Source organism: Fonsecaea nubica (assembly GCF_001646965.1).
Source record: "Fonsecaea nubica strain CBS 269.64 chromosome Unknown Scaff6, whole genome shotgun sequence".
NCBI lineage: Eukaryota > Fungi > Ascomycota > Eurotiomycetes > Chaetothyriales > Herpotrichiellaceae > Fonsecaea > Fonsecaea nubica.
In genome coordinates, this window is record NW_019173679.1 from 97,783 (window position 1) to 115,967 (window position 18,185).

General features: G+C 52.0%; 6 protein-coding genes across 6 annotated transcripts; 4 read left to right on the plus strand and 2 right to left on the minus strand.

Moving 5' to 3' along the window:
- Window positions 1-208: 208 nt before the first annotated feature.
- Window positions 209-1,181, plus strand: AYO20_01435 (hypothetical protein; the record flags this gene model as incomplete). The annotated part of the gene is made up of 2 exons (XM_022639741.1): window positions 209-700; window positions 756-1,181. The coding sequence occupies 2 exons, from the start codon at window positions 209-211 to the stop codon at window positions 1,179-1,181; spliced, it is 918 nt and encodes a 305-aa protein (XP_022504129.1).
- A 1,614-nt stretch (window positions 1,182-2,795) lies between these two features.
- AYO20_01436 (hypothetical protein) lies at window positions 2,796-5,295 on the minus strand (the record flags this gene model as incomplete). Its single annotated transcript, XM_022639742.1, has 4 exons — window positions 2,796-2,990; window positions 3,043-3,572; window positions 3,626-3,676; window positions 4,779-5,295. 4 exons carry the CDS (start codon window positions 5,293-5,295, stop codon window positions 2,796-2,798), a joined length of 1,293 nt encoding a protein of 430 aa, XP_022504130.1.
- Window positions 5,296-5,664: 369 nt separating this feature from the next.
- On the plus strand, window positions 5,665-6,966 carry AYO20_01437 (hypothetical protein; the record flags this gene model as incomplete). Its single annotated transcript, XM_022639743.1, has 1 exon — window positions 5,665-6,966. One exon carries the CDS (start codon window positions 5,665-5,667, stop codon window positions 6,964-6,966), a length of 1,302 nt encoding a protein of 433 aa, XP_022504131.1.
- Window positions 6,967-7,178: 212 nt separating this feature from the next.
- On the minus strand, window positions 7,179-7,505 carry AYO20_01438 (hypothetical protein; the record flags this gene model as incomplete). Its single annotated transcript, XM_022639744.1, has 1 exon — window positions 7,179-7,505. The coding sequence occupies one exon, from the start codon at window positions 7,503-7,505 to the stop codon at window positions 7,179-7,181; it is 327 nt and encodes a 108-aa protein (XP_022504132.1).
- Window positions 7,506-8,977: 1,472 nt separating this feature from the next.
- Window positions 8,978-10,216, plus strand: AYO20_01439 (hypothetical protein; the record flags this gene model as incomplete). Its single annotated transcript, XM_022639745.1, has 1 exon — window positions 8,978-10,216. One exon carries the CDS (start codon window positions 8,978-8,980, stop codon window positions 10,214-10,216), a length of 1,239 nt encoding a protein of 412 aa, XP_022504133.1.
- A 1,472-nt stretch (window positions 10,217-11,688) lies between these two features.
- Window positions 11,689-16,258, plus strand: AYO20_01440 (hypothetical protein; the record flags this gene model as incomplete). Its single annotated transcript, XM_022639746.1, has 2 exons — window positions 11,689-11,954; window positions 12,010-16,258. 2 exons carry the CDS (start codon window positions 11,689-11,691, stop codon window positions 16,256-16,258), a joined length of 4,515 nt encoding a protein of 1,504 aa, XP_022504134.1.
- Between the last annotated feature and the right edge of the window lie 1,927 nt (window positions 16,259-18,185).

The window sequence follows — 18,185 nt, forward strand, 5'->3', positions numbered from 1 at the left end:
TCGTGTCTCTTGTGTTCTTGGGCGATTCCCGCTCTCTGGAATCATGTTGGTATTTCATTATATCCTTGCTCCCCATGTCCCTTCCGCTAGATCTGGTCAATCTGCACCTGCCCTCGCAACTCGTCCATCGCTTCACCAGCTGCTGCTCCTTTCGCCGCTTCGGTGATGAACAGGACCTGTCCCACCAGAGTCACTTCTGCCGACCAGAATGCCATTCGAGCCGGATCCCGGGACCATGAGACAGACGTCTGCGCATAACCCAGCCAGAAGCAGTCCAAGCTTCCCACAGTCGGAACACCATCACTACCCAGCTGGTCCTCCACGATTGCAACAACCTCCGATTGCCTACGTCTCTCCTACTCTTCGAACCCCGACCACACCTCATCCGAAGGATCCTCTCCGATTACAGACCTCTATCTCTAGTGCGGAGTCGGGGTCGACGCTGGGAGCGGAATACAAGCCATACCTACCCTATAACCAATACCAATACGGGCCGATAGCAGAGAGGGGCTTGCCTCAAGAGACGATCAACCGATACTCGCCCGCGGGCTCACAACACTCGGAAAGTGGTGCTAAGAGAAGCAATCTGGGCGAACCACCGGTGATTGAAGACAATTCGGCCGTATTCCGCTACATCCAAGAAAAGTCCATTGAAGCAGAGGAGGTTGAGACAAAGGATGACCATGCGCTATGGATTCTGGTAAGATACCCTCCTCATTCTGTCGATTTCCCCCGCCTTTATTGACTCGTCTCAGATGTGGATGTCGTTCCTTGACCCATTTCACTGTTTATTCAGCTGTATATTCTCAATATTCGTCGCCCTGGTCATCATAGTCTTCGCCCCCCTCAAACTATGTCGCAAAGAATGCTCGCCCAGTATATCTCTCGTCCGAATTATTGCGCCAGTCTTCCGGAATCACCTGCAAATGATCTTTGCCAAGTCTCTGGACGCTGCTCATACCTTTGAGTTCAGTCCGGTCTGCCTAGTCCTCGTACACATTGCGTCTCCTCTCCTCAGTGTTGGAAACGCCATTGCGGCCTGGATCATGGCTGTATTCTGGGTCTTTGCCATCATCATGGGGAACCCAGATGGAACCGAGAAACGCGATGACGGGCGCGCCTCGGTGCTCCTGTTGAGGGATTGGTGGGAGAAGTGTCTCCTTGTTGCTATACGCAAATAAAGTCTTACCTGCTGTATTGGAATCCGACTGTTACGAAGGCACGATCAGATGGCTATTGTTTGTTGTTTATCCTTCAAAACGGCGCTTGTCACCCCTGCATATTGGCGTCTTCTGGGATTGCATAAAATCTGGCGTGGGAATGTTTCACCTTGGTGGATCAAACCGGGGCTTTTGCTCGAAATTCAAGAGGCTTGAAGAGCATGGTGCAACCGATCAGCTTCCATGCTGCTGGCGAAATTTCACAAGGTGTGATGCTGCATCATGTGCCTTGACTGACACTCCAGCTTTGGCTGCTCTGATCCGAGCTGCCCCACGCTACCTCTTGGACTTTTTTGAGGTTTGATTTATGGAGTGTATGGTCGGGCACAGGCGTGTGCCTATCGGTTATCTCGTGTGGCTTCTGTTTCTTTTCAAGATCAGCGAATGGCGTTATGGGACATTACTAGGGTACGTATACGGTCCAGTCCAGGACGTTCCAAGGCTTCAGGTACGCCATTGTCAGATATCTCTAGAGGAATACCAAAGAGGGAGGGAAAGGTCCTCCTGCTTCGGACGTTATAGAGTGTTTGTTACTAGTGAATCACGCTTTTGTTATTTGCCTAGTATCCATCGTTGGGACCTCCACAGGCCAATGTCGTCCTTGGATCGTCTAAAGACAGGTATCTGTCAAACAAGTATTTAAACCGGACATGTAGAGCCATGCTAGCCACATGTATATCAGATGTATATTCTCTTCTGCGCCGCATCACCCCCCTTGATACCTCTGCGAGATCACTCGTTCAGTGTTTCCAGTAGTGACTGAGGATATTTCCGCCAGGTGGAAGGTGTGCCAACTAACGAGACATATGTAGTATGCCCGAAGTAAAATCCGAAGACCTTGAGACCCGTGAGTCTGGGGAACCTCGAGACATGGAGACATATAGAAGGGACATGACCCGGCCATTGTCCGTGGCCTGCTACACCCACGATTATCGTCCTCACATCTATGTTACGGGTTCACCTTGCAAGAGGGAAGCATGGCGTGACAGATTCGGTTCCGTCGTGACGGTATGTCCGTTCTGTTTGAAGTCCCAGTACAAGTCCCTGTACAAGTCGGGGGGGATCGAAGATGGGAGAATGGGAGGATATGATAATAGTAGATGAAGGGCAAAGAAAAAGACTCGGAAGAGCAACGGGGGAAAAGAAAGGGCAATCCACAGCCCAGGCGGTATGGGATGCCCTCTCTGGCTGAGTTTGCAGGGCATGGCATGCAGAGCCTTGGAACTGAACTCGACTGTGAAGTGGTTGATCAGAGCCGGGTCAATTATTGCTACAGTCACAGCAGTACAGTACCAGTTGCTTGGTATCATGGTTGTTGTGCCAAAAGTTCTCTACCTTTCCTTACTCGACAGCCCAATCAGACCTGCGCCAATGCCACGCATACCTCCCTTGGTCCTAGGTGGACGGACTGGGCAAAACGAAGATGTGCCTCTGGCTCATCGGCCATGTACCCATTCCCTGCCTTTGGGTTGGGCCACAACGCGACCAAAAGGACGTGGAGCAGGAGAGAACAGCATTCCCATCAAGTTTCATTTTCAAAGTCTCTGCTTGCGCCGCTCGTGTCCAGCTTTATTCTTACAGGTTGGTCAGATAGTCTTCTATCTCCTCTTTGCTGAGTTTGCGGAACCTTGGGCCGATCGCACCATCGACGCCCTCGTATCCGAGAAGATGGTTTGCAGGCTCGCCCACAATGCCGATCTCCACCGTGTCGCCGTTCATTTCTCCCTCGATGGTCTCCTTGAGTGTTAGAAGCGCGATGTGAATGGCGTCCTGAGAAACTGTCAGTGTTCCTGCCTCGGCACGATTCTGTACGTCGACTCACCTCCAACTCCAAAGAATCATTGTATCGCTTCTCCAAAAAGGTCTTTGCACTTGTTGCACTCTTTCCGATGGCCGTGGCCTTCCACGGGAAATAACTGCCACTGGGATCAACCTGGTAAAGACTGGGTCCGCCCTTCAGAATGCCACCCGTTTTCCTGCTTGCTAGCTTGGCCTCTGCTTCGGTCTCTCCCTCTTTTGCAGCTGCAGTCTCTGGCTCGATCCCGTCATCCCATCCAGCTATCAGTAAGCTCACACCGTAGGGCCGTACACCGCCAGACTGCGTAGCTTCTTGCATCACTCGAGCCACATCCTGAACCAATATCCGTGTTGGAGGGTATTCATTGTAGATGCGCTTGTAGTTCGTGTGTGAGACTTTGCGAGCTTTGTCCACTAGTACTCGGTAATCCGGGCCCATACCACTATATACCATGCCGATGTTGGGCGTGATGAGGGATACTTTCGACAGGGAGGGAGGATCGATTAGAGGTGATGACGACTTCTTCTCGGTCGCGAGAACGATGCCATTTGTAGCTGGGATTGTCCATCAGTACCCTGTGCAGAGGTGTGGTTCAAAGCAACCGTACCTTTTATGCCTAACGATGTGACACCCTGATTTACTGCGTTGAGAGCATATTCTGGGCAAAAAGTGAGTACAGATCGAGTCCACTTTTCCCAATATTCAAGTACCTATCTGGACGAGTTTGCCGCTGTCTCGGTTAGCATGGAAGATTCGTTGCGCAAGTTATAGACACGGGGGGCATACCTGGGCGAGAATGTGGTGAGGGAAAACGAGTATCTGTCGGCCATTCTGGCGTCAACGCAGAGGAAGCTCGTAAAAGCGTTTTGCTTGCCCTCGACAGTATAATGGAGGGTTTCGAGGAGGAGTACAAATTGTAGGAGGAGCAGGGCCGACTATGCAATATTCACAGAGACAAGGTCAAGCGGACGAGGACCAGAGACGAGGCTGCAGGCCAATGGCGCGTCCAGGTAGAAACGGCGGATCATGTCATTTACTGTACCGTATACGGTAGAGCATTTATTCGATAACGCAATTATGCCAGCCTCGCGCAAAGAAACAGTTGCACCCAGTTGCTAGATCCCTAGCTAGTGTGACTGCGACGTACGCTGCAAAATGTAATGTACTCGGTAACCCGTAAGCCCTGTTCTATAAGACAGTCTCGGACAAAAGTAGCCTAAGACTTTGTCCACGGGATAGATTTTCAGATTACATCCCCAAAGCACCAACATTGGACAACGCTCGGGTAACGTCTCAATCTCTACCTTGCTGACCACAGGGAACTAAAGTCTTTCAGCATCTGTTAGACCTGAGAGTCCAGCACCCACATCACGAATCATTCCATCTCAAAGAACCTTTCCATTGTGCATCACAATAGCCTTTGCTGACCTGTGGCTCCTCCTAATTTGCCCAAAATGAGGTAAATGCGATTCAGCGTGAACCCGGATGTCGTCCAGAGATGTCGAATTAATTTCCAGATTGGACCGATATACTCCACAATGTACTTTGCTTTCCTTTACTCCATCGCTCGGAAAAGGGATGGAGACATCCTCAGTGCTGAAACTGCTAAAGACACAATGACCAACACCATCTCTCAAGAATGCCATGGACAGACTTCAAACTTCGTCAAAGACCAGAAGCGACGTAAGATTGTTCGTAGTATTCATCTCACTCTCCCAGTTTTCCGCCTGTCCCTCTCCTCTTCTCACTCAACCACCCACCTTTCCCTTCGCCAGCCCATCTCTTAGCACCTGTCCAGAATCTCACTAGGCTCTCTGCTCCAATGTTGTCGTTTTCTCTGTACAGATTCGCGATATCCACATTCAAAGGGCTGTCCAAACCCGGAGAAATGAGCAGCTGTTGAATCGCACCCATGGTGGTGCTCAGTGTATACGAGGGTGCCCAGTGTTCGCCGCTCAACAATGTCAGACAGATCTCTCCCGTGGAAAAATGCACGTTCGGGTGGCATATGGGCGTGATGAATTGAACTTTGGGAGGGGTGAATGGGTAGGTCGGAGGCACGGTGATGGACAGAAGCCATAACCCGCCGTGATACGGCGAGGCGGGGTCTCGAGGACCTTTCAGGACGGCCTCCCACTGGAATAAATCTTCCTCGTTGACGGGACCGAGGTGAAGGACCGCTTCGTTGGGTGAGGATTGGAGGTCTTGCAGTTCATGAGTGAGCCGTTTGAGGGCGTTGGTTGAGGAGGATTTGCCGCTGCGAGGGGTGGATGACATTGCGGCGGATTAAATAGGACTGTCCGCAGGGGTTTGTAGGTGGTGCTGGAGATCTGTTGCAATGGACGATTCCAACAACGTAGAATATGGTCACAAGAGGTGAGATGGTGTCTGGTGGTGTCCAAGTGGCTGGTTGTTTTGTCCAACAACAGCTCCGCGCATCGCTCAGCTCAAAGCAGCCGAGGTTGTGCCTGGAGAGTTAACGACGCCACCAATTAAGCGTCAGTTTCGCGGGGATGGACTCGCGACGCAGCGCGTGTCACGCCCCTAGATTTTGGATCGTCCAGGGGCCATGCGAGATCTGCGGAGTGGGCAACCTTGATCACTTACCGTCATTCCCACCTCTCTGCGCAAAGATTACTGTGCAAGATGCGGACATCTAAGATCTCGCAAGAAACGACACGAATATTCAGTGCCCTATCACAGAATGCTCGCGTCGGTCGCACGACAAGGAGTTCCAAACGACTGGCTTCCTTTGCGCTGGGTTACGATCCGAACGTTGAGGCAAAAGAAGAAGATGAAGCATCAGTGCATGAGACGAGTGAAGGTGTCACACCGGCAGCAGATATCGAGGACGCTCTAAGCACGCCACCTCGCTCAAGCAGAAAGAGGAAGTTTGACGCTGACTCGCTGTTCTCTTCGACTCTTGTTACAAGCACGACCGAATGGACCTCGCCACGCAAAATTAAGAAGGAGGAAGAGGGTGGTGATGGTGACGAGGCAAAACGGGATCCATCTCCTAGTGGGCGGGTGAGATCAAAAGCAAAGCTTCCAGCACGGAGGACAACCTCGCCGTCAGGGACAGTGCGGATACATCCTCCCTCCAACTGGGCTGAGATATATGATACAGTCAAGGCTATGCGCCAAAGAAACCCAACTGCTCCGGTGGACACCATGGGTTGTGAAGAGCTCTTTTGGCCTGCCGCTCCGCCACGAGAGAAACGCTACCACATTCTGACAAGTCTAATGCTGTCCTCTCAAACAAAAGATACGGTGACAGCAGTCGCGATGCAACGCCTACATACAGAATTAGTTCCCCAGCCGCCCATTGTGAATGACGAGGCACAACAGTCGACCCTCACAGTCGAGAACATAATCGCCTGTGACCCAAAGCACCTCGACAACCTCATCGGCAAAGTCGGCTTCCACAACAACAAAACAAAATTCATCAAGCAGGTCGCCACAATCCTCAAGGCGGAGTATAACTCCGACATCCCCAACACGATTGAAGGGTTGGTCCGTCTCCCAGGAGTGGGGCCGAAGATGGCATACCTCTGCATGTCTGCCGCATGGGGGATAGATGAAGGAATCGGTGTGGATGTCCACGTCCACCGCATCACCAACCTGTGGGGATGGCACAAAACCAAGACACCGGAAGAGACAAGGGCGTGGTTGGAAGGATGGCTGCCCCGCGACAAATGGCATGAGATCAATAAGATGCTGGTGGGTTTGGGCCAGACGGTATGTCTGCCTGTGGGGCGGCGGTGTGGTGAGTGTGACCTTGCCGGAACGGGTCTGTGCAAGGCAGAGATTCGAGGTTGGAAGGCAACAGAGAGGCGAGTAAAGAAGGAGAAGGTGGAGGTAGACGTCGAAGGCGGCGCTGTGGTCCTGAAAAAAGAGGTACAGGGCAGTAAGAGGGTTGAGATCAAAGAAAAGGTGGAGGAATCGTGATGGCGTTATTGAAGAATGGGAAGTATCTCTTTACCCTCCAAGACTGAAAAGACCGGCACCCCCTGGCGATTTTGACCGGACATGACCACATTATCCCTCTCTTCCGAGCCCCAGTGTGGTGTCTCCAAAACATGCATTCACCGAGAATGCATTGCATTGGTGTGAAGTGCCTCGCACTCTTGGTAGCAGGTTGCTGTTGTTGTATGCGCCACTCATGCTTGATAAGCTGGAGGTGGCTCCGAATTCCAAGGCGCGTAGCCCTTGTCGAGCACATGTGCCCGAGGAGGAGATTTGACTGGGCTGTTGGCGAGGCTGTGAGAATTCCTGTCCGAAGGTTGAGCGGAACGACGAGGACCCTGTCTTCGTTGCTGGAGGTTCAGTTTGCGCTGTCCTCTCGTCCGTGCATCAGCTAGACAGAGAGAACCTATCGCTGTGATGACGAGGACGACGATGATGCAGATGCTGATGATGCCGGTGGTGCTGAGAGTGATCCCACCGTTGCTGCTTGAGAAGTCGCGTTTGTCGAGGGAAATATACATTGTGGTGGTGGTGGATTGTGAGAGTGTTTGGGAATTCTGGGAAGCATGTACTGAATTTACTTGCATCGTCTCCCGTGGCGTGTGCTCGACAGAGACATATATATCCTCTGCCGCATTCTGGTGGCTACGCCTTGAAGCGCCCACGGGCGTATGGCAAGGCTGAATTCAACGGGGCGAGGATTTGGGCGGAGCGGGTGGACTAGGCATCCCGCTAACCTCATTTGGTAGCTTTCCGTTCACAAACGACAACTCTGCATAGCTTTGCGGCTGTCATTGACCGATCGACCAATGTTCGTGATGGTCTCGACCTGATATCATGCATATTCTAAGGGTATTGTTCTTGGTTGGTCGCGTGATAGCAGCCCAGGACGGTAAAGAAGGCAAAATCCGCGCTCTGTTACCCCTGTTGATGGATCGTGGTACGGGACTCAATGCGTACCATTTACAGAACTCGCCTCGAGTAGATATGCCTGCACTCAACTCCAACATGAGTAACATTAGCCTGCAGATGAAGGCGGAAAGGCAAGGCACGAGAGCCAAGGCGTGTAAGGTAAGGAAGTAATGGAGAGTGGCACCGCAGCGGCAGCACGGGCGGCAGAGAAGCACAGCCTCATCAGCCCTGTATCTAGCTACCAGCGATACCTCTACATCTACAAAATTCAAAGGCCAGCCTCTGGAAAAGCCCACAAGAAAGTACGGCGGCAGCTGATTTCTCTGAATTGGTGTTGAAATGAAGCAGTGGGTTGTGGATGGAAATGCCTCCAAGGCTATCTTTGGTCCCCATCGAGTACGCACGATGGGTACTGGCAACGGACGCGGTATCGAAACAACTGGATCGAGCGTAACGATGTCAACTGGGCGCTTGCAACTGAATATTCCCTTCTTTTTTGGTGTCCAGCGATAGTCCATCTCTTGAAATGCTCAGGGATTTCGACACTGCAAAAACTATTGGATGTATGCAGGTTGATCGTGTGATGAAGGATGGACTTTTCAAAGCACTCGGTCAGGGGTGTAGAGCCGCTGCAATATGTGGTATATAGTTGATACAACAGGGGGACAGTAGTCCAACGACCTCTGTACAGCGGGCACAAGGACAAGACGTCAGGCGTATTTGCACGGCCGAGTATGGACAATGTTCACTGATAAAAGCGGCGTGGTCATAGATTGTCGCGAGGCTCCATGCGGCAGGTGCGACGGTCCCTTGGTAAAGCGGCCGGAGAGTTTCGCTCTGCGGACCGCTGACAATCTAACTGCTTGCCTGTTCACACGGAGGTGAGGTGCGTGCACTGAACCCAACACCTGCTCATGATATCCTTTTCTCAGATGATTGTTTATGGCGGGTTGTGATTGAAAGCAAGAACTTTATACCTTCTTTTGTATTCCTGAGCGTCTTCCCAAGGTTTCTGTTCCTGTCCTTTATTGCTGTATCTGTTCCTCGTCCAAGTCGCCCTTCCGCAACCCATCTGTCCACCATGTCAGGCATCAAGCGGATCGAGAAATGGGAAATCGACCGATACTGGGAGATCTTCTCCTCACTAGTCCAGCAACCTGCCACACCCTCTTCGCGCCTGACGAACCAAGCCGCAGCCAACGTCCTCCGGAATTCGCAGCTGAGAGATGACCAGCTCGAGCGTGTATGGGATCTTGCGGATGTCGATGGGGATGGCGAGCTGGACTTTGAGGAGTTCTGTGTCGCCATGCGACTCATCTTCGATCTTGTCAACGGCGAATACCAGGATGTGCCACCCAGCCTACCTGACTGGCTTATTCCCGAGTCCAAAGCCCACCTTGTCCAGGCGAACCGGGCCCTGACCGGACACCAGCAGGCGCAGTTCGACAGAATCGAGGAAGATGAAGAAGACACTGGACTAAAGGATGGTTTTGATTGGTACATGAACCCTAGCGACAAGCGAAAGTACGAGGAGATCTATTCTGCAAACAAAGACCGGAGGGGGGAGATCAGCTTCCAGAGCCTGCACACGCTCTACTCCAGCCTGGATGTGCCGGACACAGATGTGCGGAGTGCGTGGAACCTCGTCAACACGAGTGGTCGAGATACCATCTCGAAGGATGCCTGTCTCGCGTTCTTACACATCTTAAACTACCGTCACGAAGGCTTTCGGATACCGCGTTCTGTGCCACCGAGCTTGAGGGCAAGCTTTGAGGGGAACAAGATCGACTACCAGATCGATAATGTCAGACACAAACCGAACAAATACGATGAAGAGACGTCTACAGGGCGAAAAGCCAAATTTGGAGACGCTTATCTGAGCCGCATCGGTGGAAGGGGCGGCTCTTCCTACCAGCCCAAAGGTACCGACTTCTCAGACGTGGTGGAGGATGAGGAGCTTGAGAAAGTCAGACTTCTACGCGAGCTGCGCGAGCTAGAATCCCAGCACGAAGCAGCGATGGCGGCCTCGGAGCGCAGACGGAAGCAACGATCAGAGAACGGAGGCCCTAGACAACCAGGGAAAACGAATTGGACGCTCGTGAAGCGCGAGGCGCAGCAACTGCTGGAGTACAAGCAACGACAATTCGTCGAACTCAACTCGGAACAAGGGGATCAATCAGGCAGTGATTTGAAGAGGCTGAGGGATGATCTTGCACTGGTAGCCGAGCAAATAGACGGTCTCGAGTCGCACTTGAGGAAGCGGGAGGCAGATCTGGAAAACCTTCGCAGAGAAATTGAGAACGAGAAGGCGAGCAGATAAAACCCGTGCAGGCTGGGAGAAAGGGAGAGATGGAGGGATACAGTAATTCAGACCGCTCAAAGGCACCATTGGTTCCTCTTGACGAGGTGCTCTGTACATGTTGTACACATTTGTACTGTCGAATGCGATTTCGGGGAAAACAGAAGACGCCTCCGTGATCTGACTACCTATCGGTCCGTACTTTTCGTAGCCCGTCCGTGTTGAATGTGTCGCCTCTCTTGAAGTTTGCTAGATTACCGTCAATATCGCCGCTTGACTTATCTCGCGACCATTGGAGAATCGACCCACCATCAGCTTCTTCCCAAGCTCTTCCGGCGCCGAAGCCCGTTCCAAGCCATACTGGCCACGCTCTTCTCTTGAACAACAGTACTGAGAATATGACACCGAACGAAAAGCCGAGCGCGGATCTGATGACCAAGGACGAAACTGCGCGATCCCACTGCGTATAGTGTCAGCAATTGACTCTTTAGTACTCTGAGTGCTGAGCGGGAACGGGACAAATGCTGCAACCTGTCCGCAGGCTGTTTCGCGAGCATATTCTAGGGTGAGGAGCTTCGCATCACCACCAGCCCTTGTTGTGCACATACCTTCTCGTTCAAAAGAGCTTCGCTCACTGGTCTCGATTTAGCCACCGGTAAGGGAGGGCTTGAAACGTTGTCGTCCGGCATCTTGGAGAACTGCAAAGGTTGTTAGTTCAAATGGTCCGAAGAGGGGGGAAACGCACACAGTACCTTTTTGCGGCGATCCAAGGATATGAGTTGCCTCGTGGACGTGAAAGATGAACAAAAAGGTTTACGAGCTGTTGTTCAAACTGGGGGGAGCTTTGGCAAACTGCGCAGTTCGGAGCGGAAACAGCAACCAGCTCACAGAAAAAAGGTAAGCCAATCGGAGCCTGGCTTGGCATTCCTCAATCCTCTCGGAAGACTACAAGTATGTAATTTATCAAGAACAGGTGACTGGGCTTGAGGTAGCATTCTCTCGCTGAAAGTCCCTGACGAGACTGGTTGGGAGACAGTGGTCACGACGCTTCCATTCTTTGTCATTATCGTCTTGATGGTATATACTTTGAAATGTACAACATGCCCGGATAAGGACAGGATACCAGCTGCGTCTACTGCTGTCAGTCCTTGATTGATTCGAGATTGATCGCTTCCGCAGATCTAGCTCTTATACCGCTGCAAACAGTCGTTGGAGGAAAACACTGCAGCATTTGATATGCTCCATTCAAGACTTCGATGTACAGTTTGATCATACGCGTAAAGCAGCCAGGGTCTAGTCCTGAACAGGAAAATCTCCCCTTGGCGCCCGCCATATTTCTTGGCGAAATTTTCCAGATTCAACTCGAGCTTCGTTCATCGCAGAGTAGTATTCATATGTCCTATGAAAATTTCCGCTGCCGAATCATGCAACCATATCCGTCAAAGTCAGGTTTCTGCCGTCATGTGTGCTGAGAAGAGTCCCTCACCCTCAAGATGGCGAAGGAATCGTTCGAGGCCCAGATGGCCGGCTTGGAAAAAGCCCAAGGACAGCCAGAGAAGATATTAGAAGAAGCTGCCAGCATCCTGGGGCTCGACCTCGAAGCTACTATTGCACAAGGCGCCACGGATCCCATTTTTGAAACGTCTCCCGCATCGCACGGTTTTAAAGAGCAATGGGTTCTGCGCTGGCTCCTGAAGAGACTGGGAGCCTTGGACAAAGCGAGGAATGGAGAAAGCAAGGTTGGGGCCTCTCAAAAAAGGTACGACACAAACACTGTGCAGTATCGATTCGATCCACATCTAATGTGTGTCTAGTTTCATCCTGTCCCCGAAGTTCTGGTCCCTCCTCCTCAATTTACTTTGCTCAATACCTGGCGATGTGTGCTCAGATATTCTTCTCGAGCGAGACTTCCCGCGATTGCTGGTTGGCTTTAATCGAGAGCTTCTTTCCCTGGAAACTCGACTCAGTCCGATCGCAATGGAGGACAATGATCTTGAAAACGGTTGCCGTCCAGCAAAACGGAGATGCTTGTCCCCGTTAGTGGACAACCCAAGTGCAGTGCTCCCCCAGCAAAAGTTGCTATGGTTGGCTTTGCAAACAGGTAGTCGTTGCGTCGGCTTGTCTTCCACGTCTTCTACTCCTCCCCACGGGGCAACTCGTACCCCTTTGACAAAGACCGCATCGTGGACAGATCATTCCGCCTTACTGGGTAGCTTGCTTGAGCTAGTGGCATGTATCCTTGATCAGAGCATTGGCAGCCCAGATCCTTCTCTCATTTCTGCGATACTAGAGACATTGCTGTCCTCTTGGGACGCGCTTGCCCCTACCTTCCAGAAAAACTCGGACGTGCAGGACGAGGCATTCTCCTCGCATTGCCTTCTCCCCTGTCTGCGTCTGGTCGACATTTTGGCCAGATTGGGGTTCAGCCAGGGACCCTTTGCGCAATCCAGAGCTGCGCTTGAGCGCCTGATAGCGCTACATGTCGTCTTCCCCTTGCGAGCAATGTTCAACGAACAATTCACCAAGAAATGGAGGGTCGTAACGGACATTCTGCTCTTCGAGCACATGGAAACTTTGCTAAAAGCATACAACAACCTCATTATTTGTGCAGAGAACGAAAATTCTCAACAGTTCGGGCCGAATGCTGTCCTAGGCATCAAGGAATTCTCCTGGATCATCCTCGATGTAGCTGTGCGCTCGATGCCCGTTTTAGACTTCCGCAGGCGACAACAGGAGCAACCATATATTGACTCCTTGTTTATTTGGCTTGTTCATATCACCTGGCCTCGTATCCCGCACATCACATCAACTGGGGTCCTCCAACAACCACCACCTACCGTTGGCTCAATTGCTGGTGTTCAGGATACGTGGGCGCAATCAACGGAGCGTCTGATCGAAGTTGCTCACAAAAGAAAGCTGCAACTGGGCCTGCAAATAATTACCTACGTCCTTCAGGCTATGTTAGCTACAGACACGGAATCGGCACCCTGGAGTCTTTTGGCCAAAACTATTCAGCTGGATGTGAATATCCTAGTATCGCACTCGAGCCTCTCCACTTCCACAACCCTCTTGGAACAAGTCTTGGACCGGATTGAATTAAGCACTGTCTCTGAAACTGCGTACGACCTTGTGCGAGATCAAATTATTCGCCCCTTGCTCCGAAGCTTTGCCCGCTCTAGAGATCTGGATAGTTTCATTATTGGCTGGCAAAGAATGCTCGCTGAAGCAATAAGGGTCCGTTACACGTCGAGACACGATCAAAAAGACTGCTCTGCTGTGTTGGCTTGGGAGGACGAAGACGTCTTCGACGAATATAAACCTCTCGTCGCTGTATATGCGCCACCAAACATGGGTCAGCGGATGCTCGAGAGCTTGATTGAACCCATCGCCGAAATCGCCGACAAGGTTGGCTCTACGGCGGAAGTCTTTGCAAGGCTGGCTATTTTCTGCGCCATCCTGGAAAGCCCGTTATCCGAAGTCAGAAACCCAGGGTTCGACCAACATCAACTGGTTGTTCTATTACACGGGGCAAAGAATGCTCTGTCTCGAAGGTCGGACTATCAAGGCCAACGCTGGAGGCTGTGGAGACTGATTGGACTTGTGGTGCAATCGTTAGATGGCAAGGCGCTGCCTGCTGATCTTGAGACGTTGCTGGACTTTGCCAACCACTTCGTGTCTCTGCAGGACATTCGGAGCTTTCAAGAGGCTGACACAGGCAGACACGTGGCCAGGTATCTTGAATGTCTCGAATGCTTTTCTCTCCTTGTCCAGTTGGCTTCGCAATCGAAGCAATACCAACCAAGACTGGAATCAGAGGCGAGCCATCTAGCAGATCTGTTGCAGCGCTTGGATCAAGATCGTGGAATCCTGTGGGATGGGCGTCGCTCCAAGTGCAACAGCGTCCATGATCTGGTGGCTGCATGCGTTGGCAGACTATTACAAAGCTCCAAGTTGTTCTCAATGTACCCCGAAAGCTTTGGCGCGTTCATCCAGGCCTGCCTCGAGAAAGTCTTCCAGCCCTTGCAGCAAGATTCCACAAGCGATGCTCTGCCAGATTTGCACGACCTTCTGCTGGCTATGTTGGAAGTTGAGGACATTTCCCGGACTCCGGCTCTACGACGCCTGATTTTCGACTACATTGATAAGAACCTGTGGTCGACCAATAGCAGCAGAAAGGTTTGCATGAGGCTTCTGCACCGCCTGTCAATGGAAAAGTTGAGCAAGCCAATGATCAAAAACTTCGTGGCTTCGACGCTCCGTCGGCTTTTTGACGAGCCGAAGCAGGCAAAAATCGAGACCATTTCAGACGATTTGCACCTCTTGACTTGGCTCGACTCGACATTCCCTGGTGCTTTCATTGACTACAGAGAATGGCGCAAGTGGATTGACCTTGCTGTGGCTGTCCTCCAGTGCAATGGTGGAGAGGCTTCGCAAGTAAAGCTCACGGACAGCCAGACATACGTGTCGTCGTATGTGACGGCCGGACGCATCTTAGCCCGGGTCTTCCAGTCAAGCCTGATACGAAATCTGACCGTCTCGAAATCCTCCGCAATGGAGGCCCTGGCCTACCTGGTTAAGACTGTTCAAAAACAAGAGGCTCGCAGAAAGGGCTCTGTTCCACTCTCCTGCTTGCGGATTTTCTTCGATTTCGCCTATCGGTTGGGCAGCGCACTGGACGGCGACCACCAACGAAAGGACGTTGAGTTCTTACAAGCAGTCCTTGCAGCGCGTGTGAGAGAAGAATCTGACAAAGCTCTTCCTGATGCGGCAAACTCGGCGAATCTCCTCAGACTCCAGCCAATTGTCGACGCGCTCCTGTCCCTCGAAAAGGCTGGTCAAACGGACGAGTTGCGGGATATTGCGTCGGCTATCCAGGAAAAGCTCGTGCATATCGAAGCATACACTGGGCAGGAATATGCTGTTAGGCCAAATTGGCGGATGGAGCTCTCGCTGCGACGTCAGTGCACTAACTCTCCACTTGCGCCACAGAAACGACACGTCCAAGAGCTGTCCTCGTTAATCACGCCTCTGGTCACCTACACCAACGAGAGCGCCGCTGCTCTTGCTGCTGAAGCAGAGATATTCATTTGCCAACTCGAGCCGGCCAGCTGGCCTGCGACGTTGGAGCTTCTTCTCCAAAAGAGCGAGCAAGTGGAATGTCAGCCAGCATGTGCGGTGATTATGGCTTGCATCTTAGGGCGTATCAAGACACAACACATATTGCGATACCCGACGTTGGCTCAGGCTCTAGCGCAGGTTGTGTGTATGAGCACCGCATCCACGCGACTCAGCACCACCGGCCTACTTCTCGCCTTGGAAAATTGCAAAAGTGCGCTCGAACTTCATCCCATGGTGGTGAATCAATCAGTCCTGGATCGGCTGCTGGCATCGCTGCACGCCGTCGCCTCTGCGGAACCCAACGGAGCGCGATCTCTGCAGATCAGAGATCCAGATACTGGCCCCACACCGGCCGACATTTATCGACGGATATGTGGAGTCATTGGAGCTATACTTGGAAGACACCGCAGACGCCTCACCGATCGTTATCATTTGTTACTTCCGATCCTACAAAGCCTCTTGCGATGTCTGTTTTGGCCGGGTCAGAGAGCGCTGGAAAGTCACCGAGGCAGCAGTGCGAATGCAATCAAGTCCTTCGGCAGGTCAATGCCCACGTGGCTGCATGAAACTGCAGAATCCCTGCCGCAGTCCTCGGCAGAGCAATTTGCTCGTCTCCTGTCGTCAATCTCGAATCCCACGGTGTCGGCTGCACGATTGTCCAATAAGCGTGGCCGCAACGAGCTGAATGATGTCGTGAATCGAGCCCGGAAATTGGCAGGCCAGCACATGCAGTATCTTGTCATGGAGTATTGCCGATGTGTCCTTGATGGGCAAATCAACCCGTCAACCAAGGACCAGTTGATGCCAGGGATGTATCGAGTCATGGACGCCCTCGACCGAGACGTCATGAGGGCCATGAATGCAGGTCTAGATCCAAGCAGCAGAACTATATTCAAGGGGCTGTATGACAGTTGGGTACGGTATGGCAAATGGGACAAGAGTTAGATGGGGTGTGCCCTGTAAGATCCGCTCTCTCTGCAGAAGATGGCTGATGAAGAAGCACCATGCCAGCTGAGCGATGTACGCGTCACTGGACACAACAGATGTCAAACTCTGCGGGATCGAGGAAAACCAATCAACCCCGGTTTTGAATCTTGACTACATCTCTAGCCATCGATTGCGGGGGTGACATGCTGGACGAGTGTCAACCGGGATGCTTCTCGAACCTAGAATATTGCAGTATGTTTTCACTCCCGCATTTCGAAACTTCAATCCCACTGCTTGCTGGACAAATAGATATTGGTGTTATCGTACCGGAGTGCGAGATGAGGCCGTGGAACCAATTATATACGCAGACTCTCGCCCCATGACCAGTCACGGAGACTAAGGCTGCAAAGGTGGCGCCCACGGCGCACTGTACTACTCTCCTATAAGTCGTCATAAATTTACATTTCCGTATCTTTTTCTTCTCTCTCCGTTCCTTGATGCTCCTCTGAATCACCCGGAGCTGCGAGTCCGTGGCAGACCACATGGTCATTCGCAAGGCGCAGTGAGTCGCACATTCTCGGCTCGAGTTCTGCACTCGCTGGTCGGGCGCAACACGAGACAAGACGGGCGCAGGGCAGCACAGCCCGCTCTGCGGAACAAAACAACAAACTGGAACTGCGACAGCTGATGCCCATCACCGCCACTACACTGCACTGCACCTTACTATTCGCCATTGACTGTGACTCTCTGCTCGTGCATCAAAACTTGTTTGAGACGGCGGTGCACTGACGACAACGTTAGTCATGACCTGAATGCCAGCACACCACCTCTGCTTCTCCTCTCGCTGTGTCTCGTCCATTGGGATAAGAGCTTACTGCTGCTCTTCGCCGTTCTCGTTCTGGCATCCCGACAATGATTTGCGAACCCTGTTTGTCTCGCAGACCCGAACGTCCCTGCCGACGAACAGCCTCGCGCGTGGCACCCGTGGAGTCTGTCATGCGCAACTGAGTCACTGCAGCAAGTCCTGCACGCTCATCAATCTTGTGACTCTAGCGCGACAACGGATGCATGGATGAGACGGCAGGGGGCAGTCCAAACGGGCTATTCCAAGTCGGTGAGCTTTTCGGGAGACAGCAGGCCCAACAACAGAAATTCAACAATCTATTGCTCAACGTACCCCGGATTTGGATCTGGCACGCGGGACGACACGAGAGACCGAATTCACTTTTTTGTTTTCAGCTGCGGACAATTGGGGCCACGGTCTAGGCTTTGCACGCAGCTCGGCAGCGGCCGGCTTTTCACAGACGAGTGGGAAATGCTGCAAACTCAGCGGTCTTGAGCAACAACCCAGGAGAGTCACATTGCACAGAGACCGTGGCGGAGCTGGATGAGTCCACGTCGTCGACGAACAGACTCTTGGGTGGCGCCGTATCACCCTGGAAAGCGGCTCTGCGGGGATCCTGCGGCGTATCGTGACTTTACGAGGACTTGCTTAGGCCAAGAGGACGTGGACTGGAGTAGTCGGTAAAGAATGCGTAGTGGTCTTGTCTTTTTAGTGGAGGTCTTGGGAAGGGCATTAGCTTGTAATTGTGCCCTCAGGCTGGCCATACAAAGGGTTTGCACTGGGTACATAGTTACATATTAATTAACAGGCAGGCAGGCAAGGCAGGGTTGGCGGCCCCACTATTCTATCGACCAGTAAGGGAAATAATCCGGATGTTTTGACACCACAACAACCGAGCTCACTTCATCGTAGTGGACACGTATGTACGACCTACATAATTAATTGAGGCTCTGCAGCCTAACTAGGTAAACTCGTTTGATTTGTTCAAGTTCATTTTCCCCATTTACCACCTTCCACCGTTCTTTCTTTCTATCATTCTCTCCTCAACTCAACCAATGATGCTTCTTCTTCATCTCGATTGTTCCAACCTAGTTTTCTAAC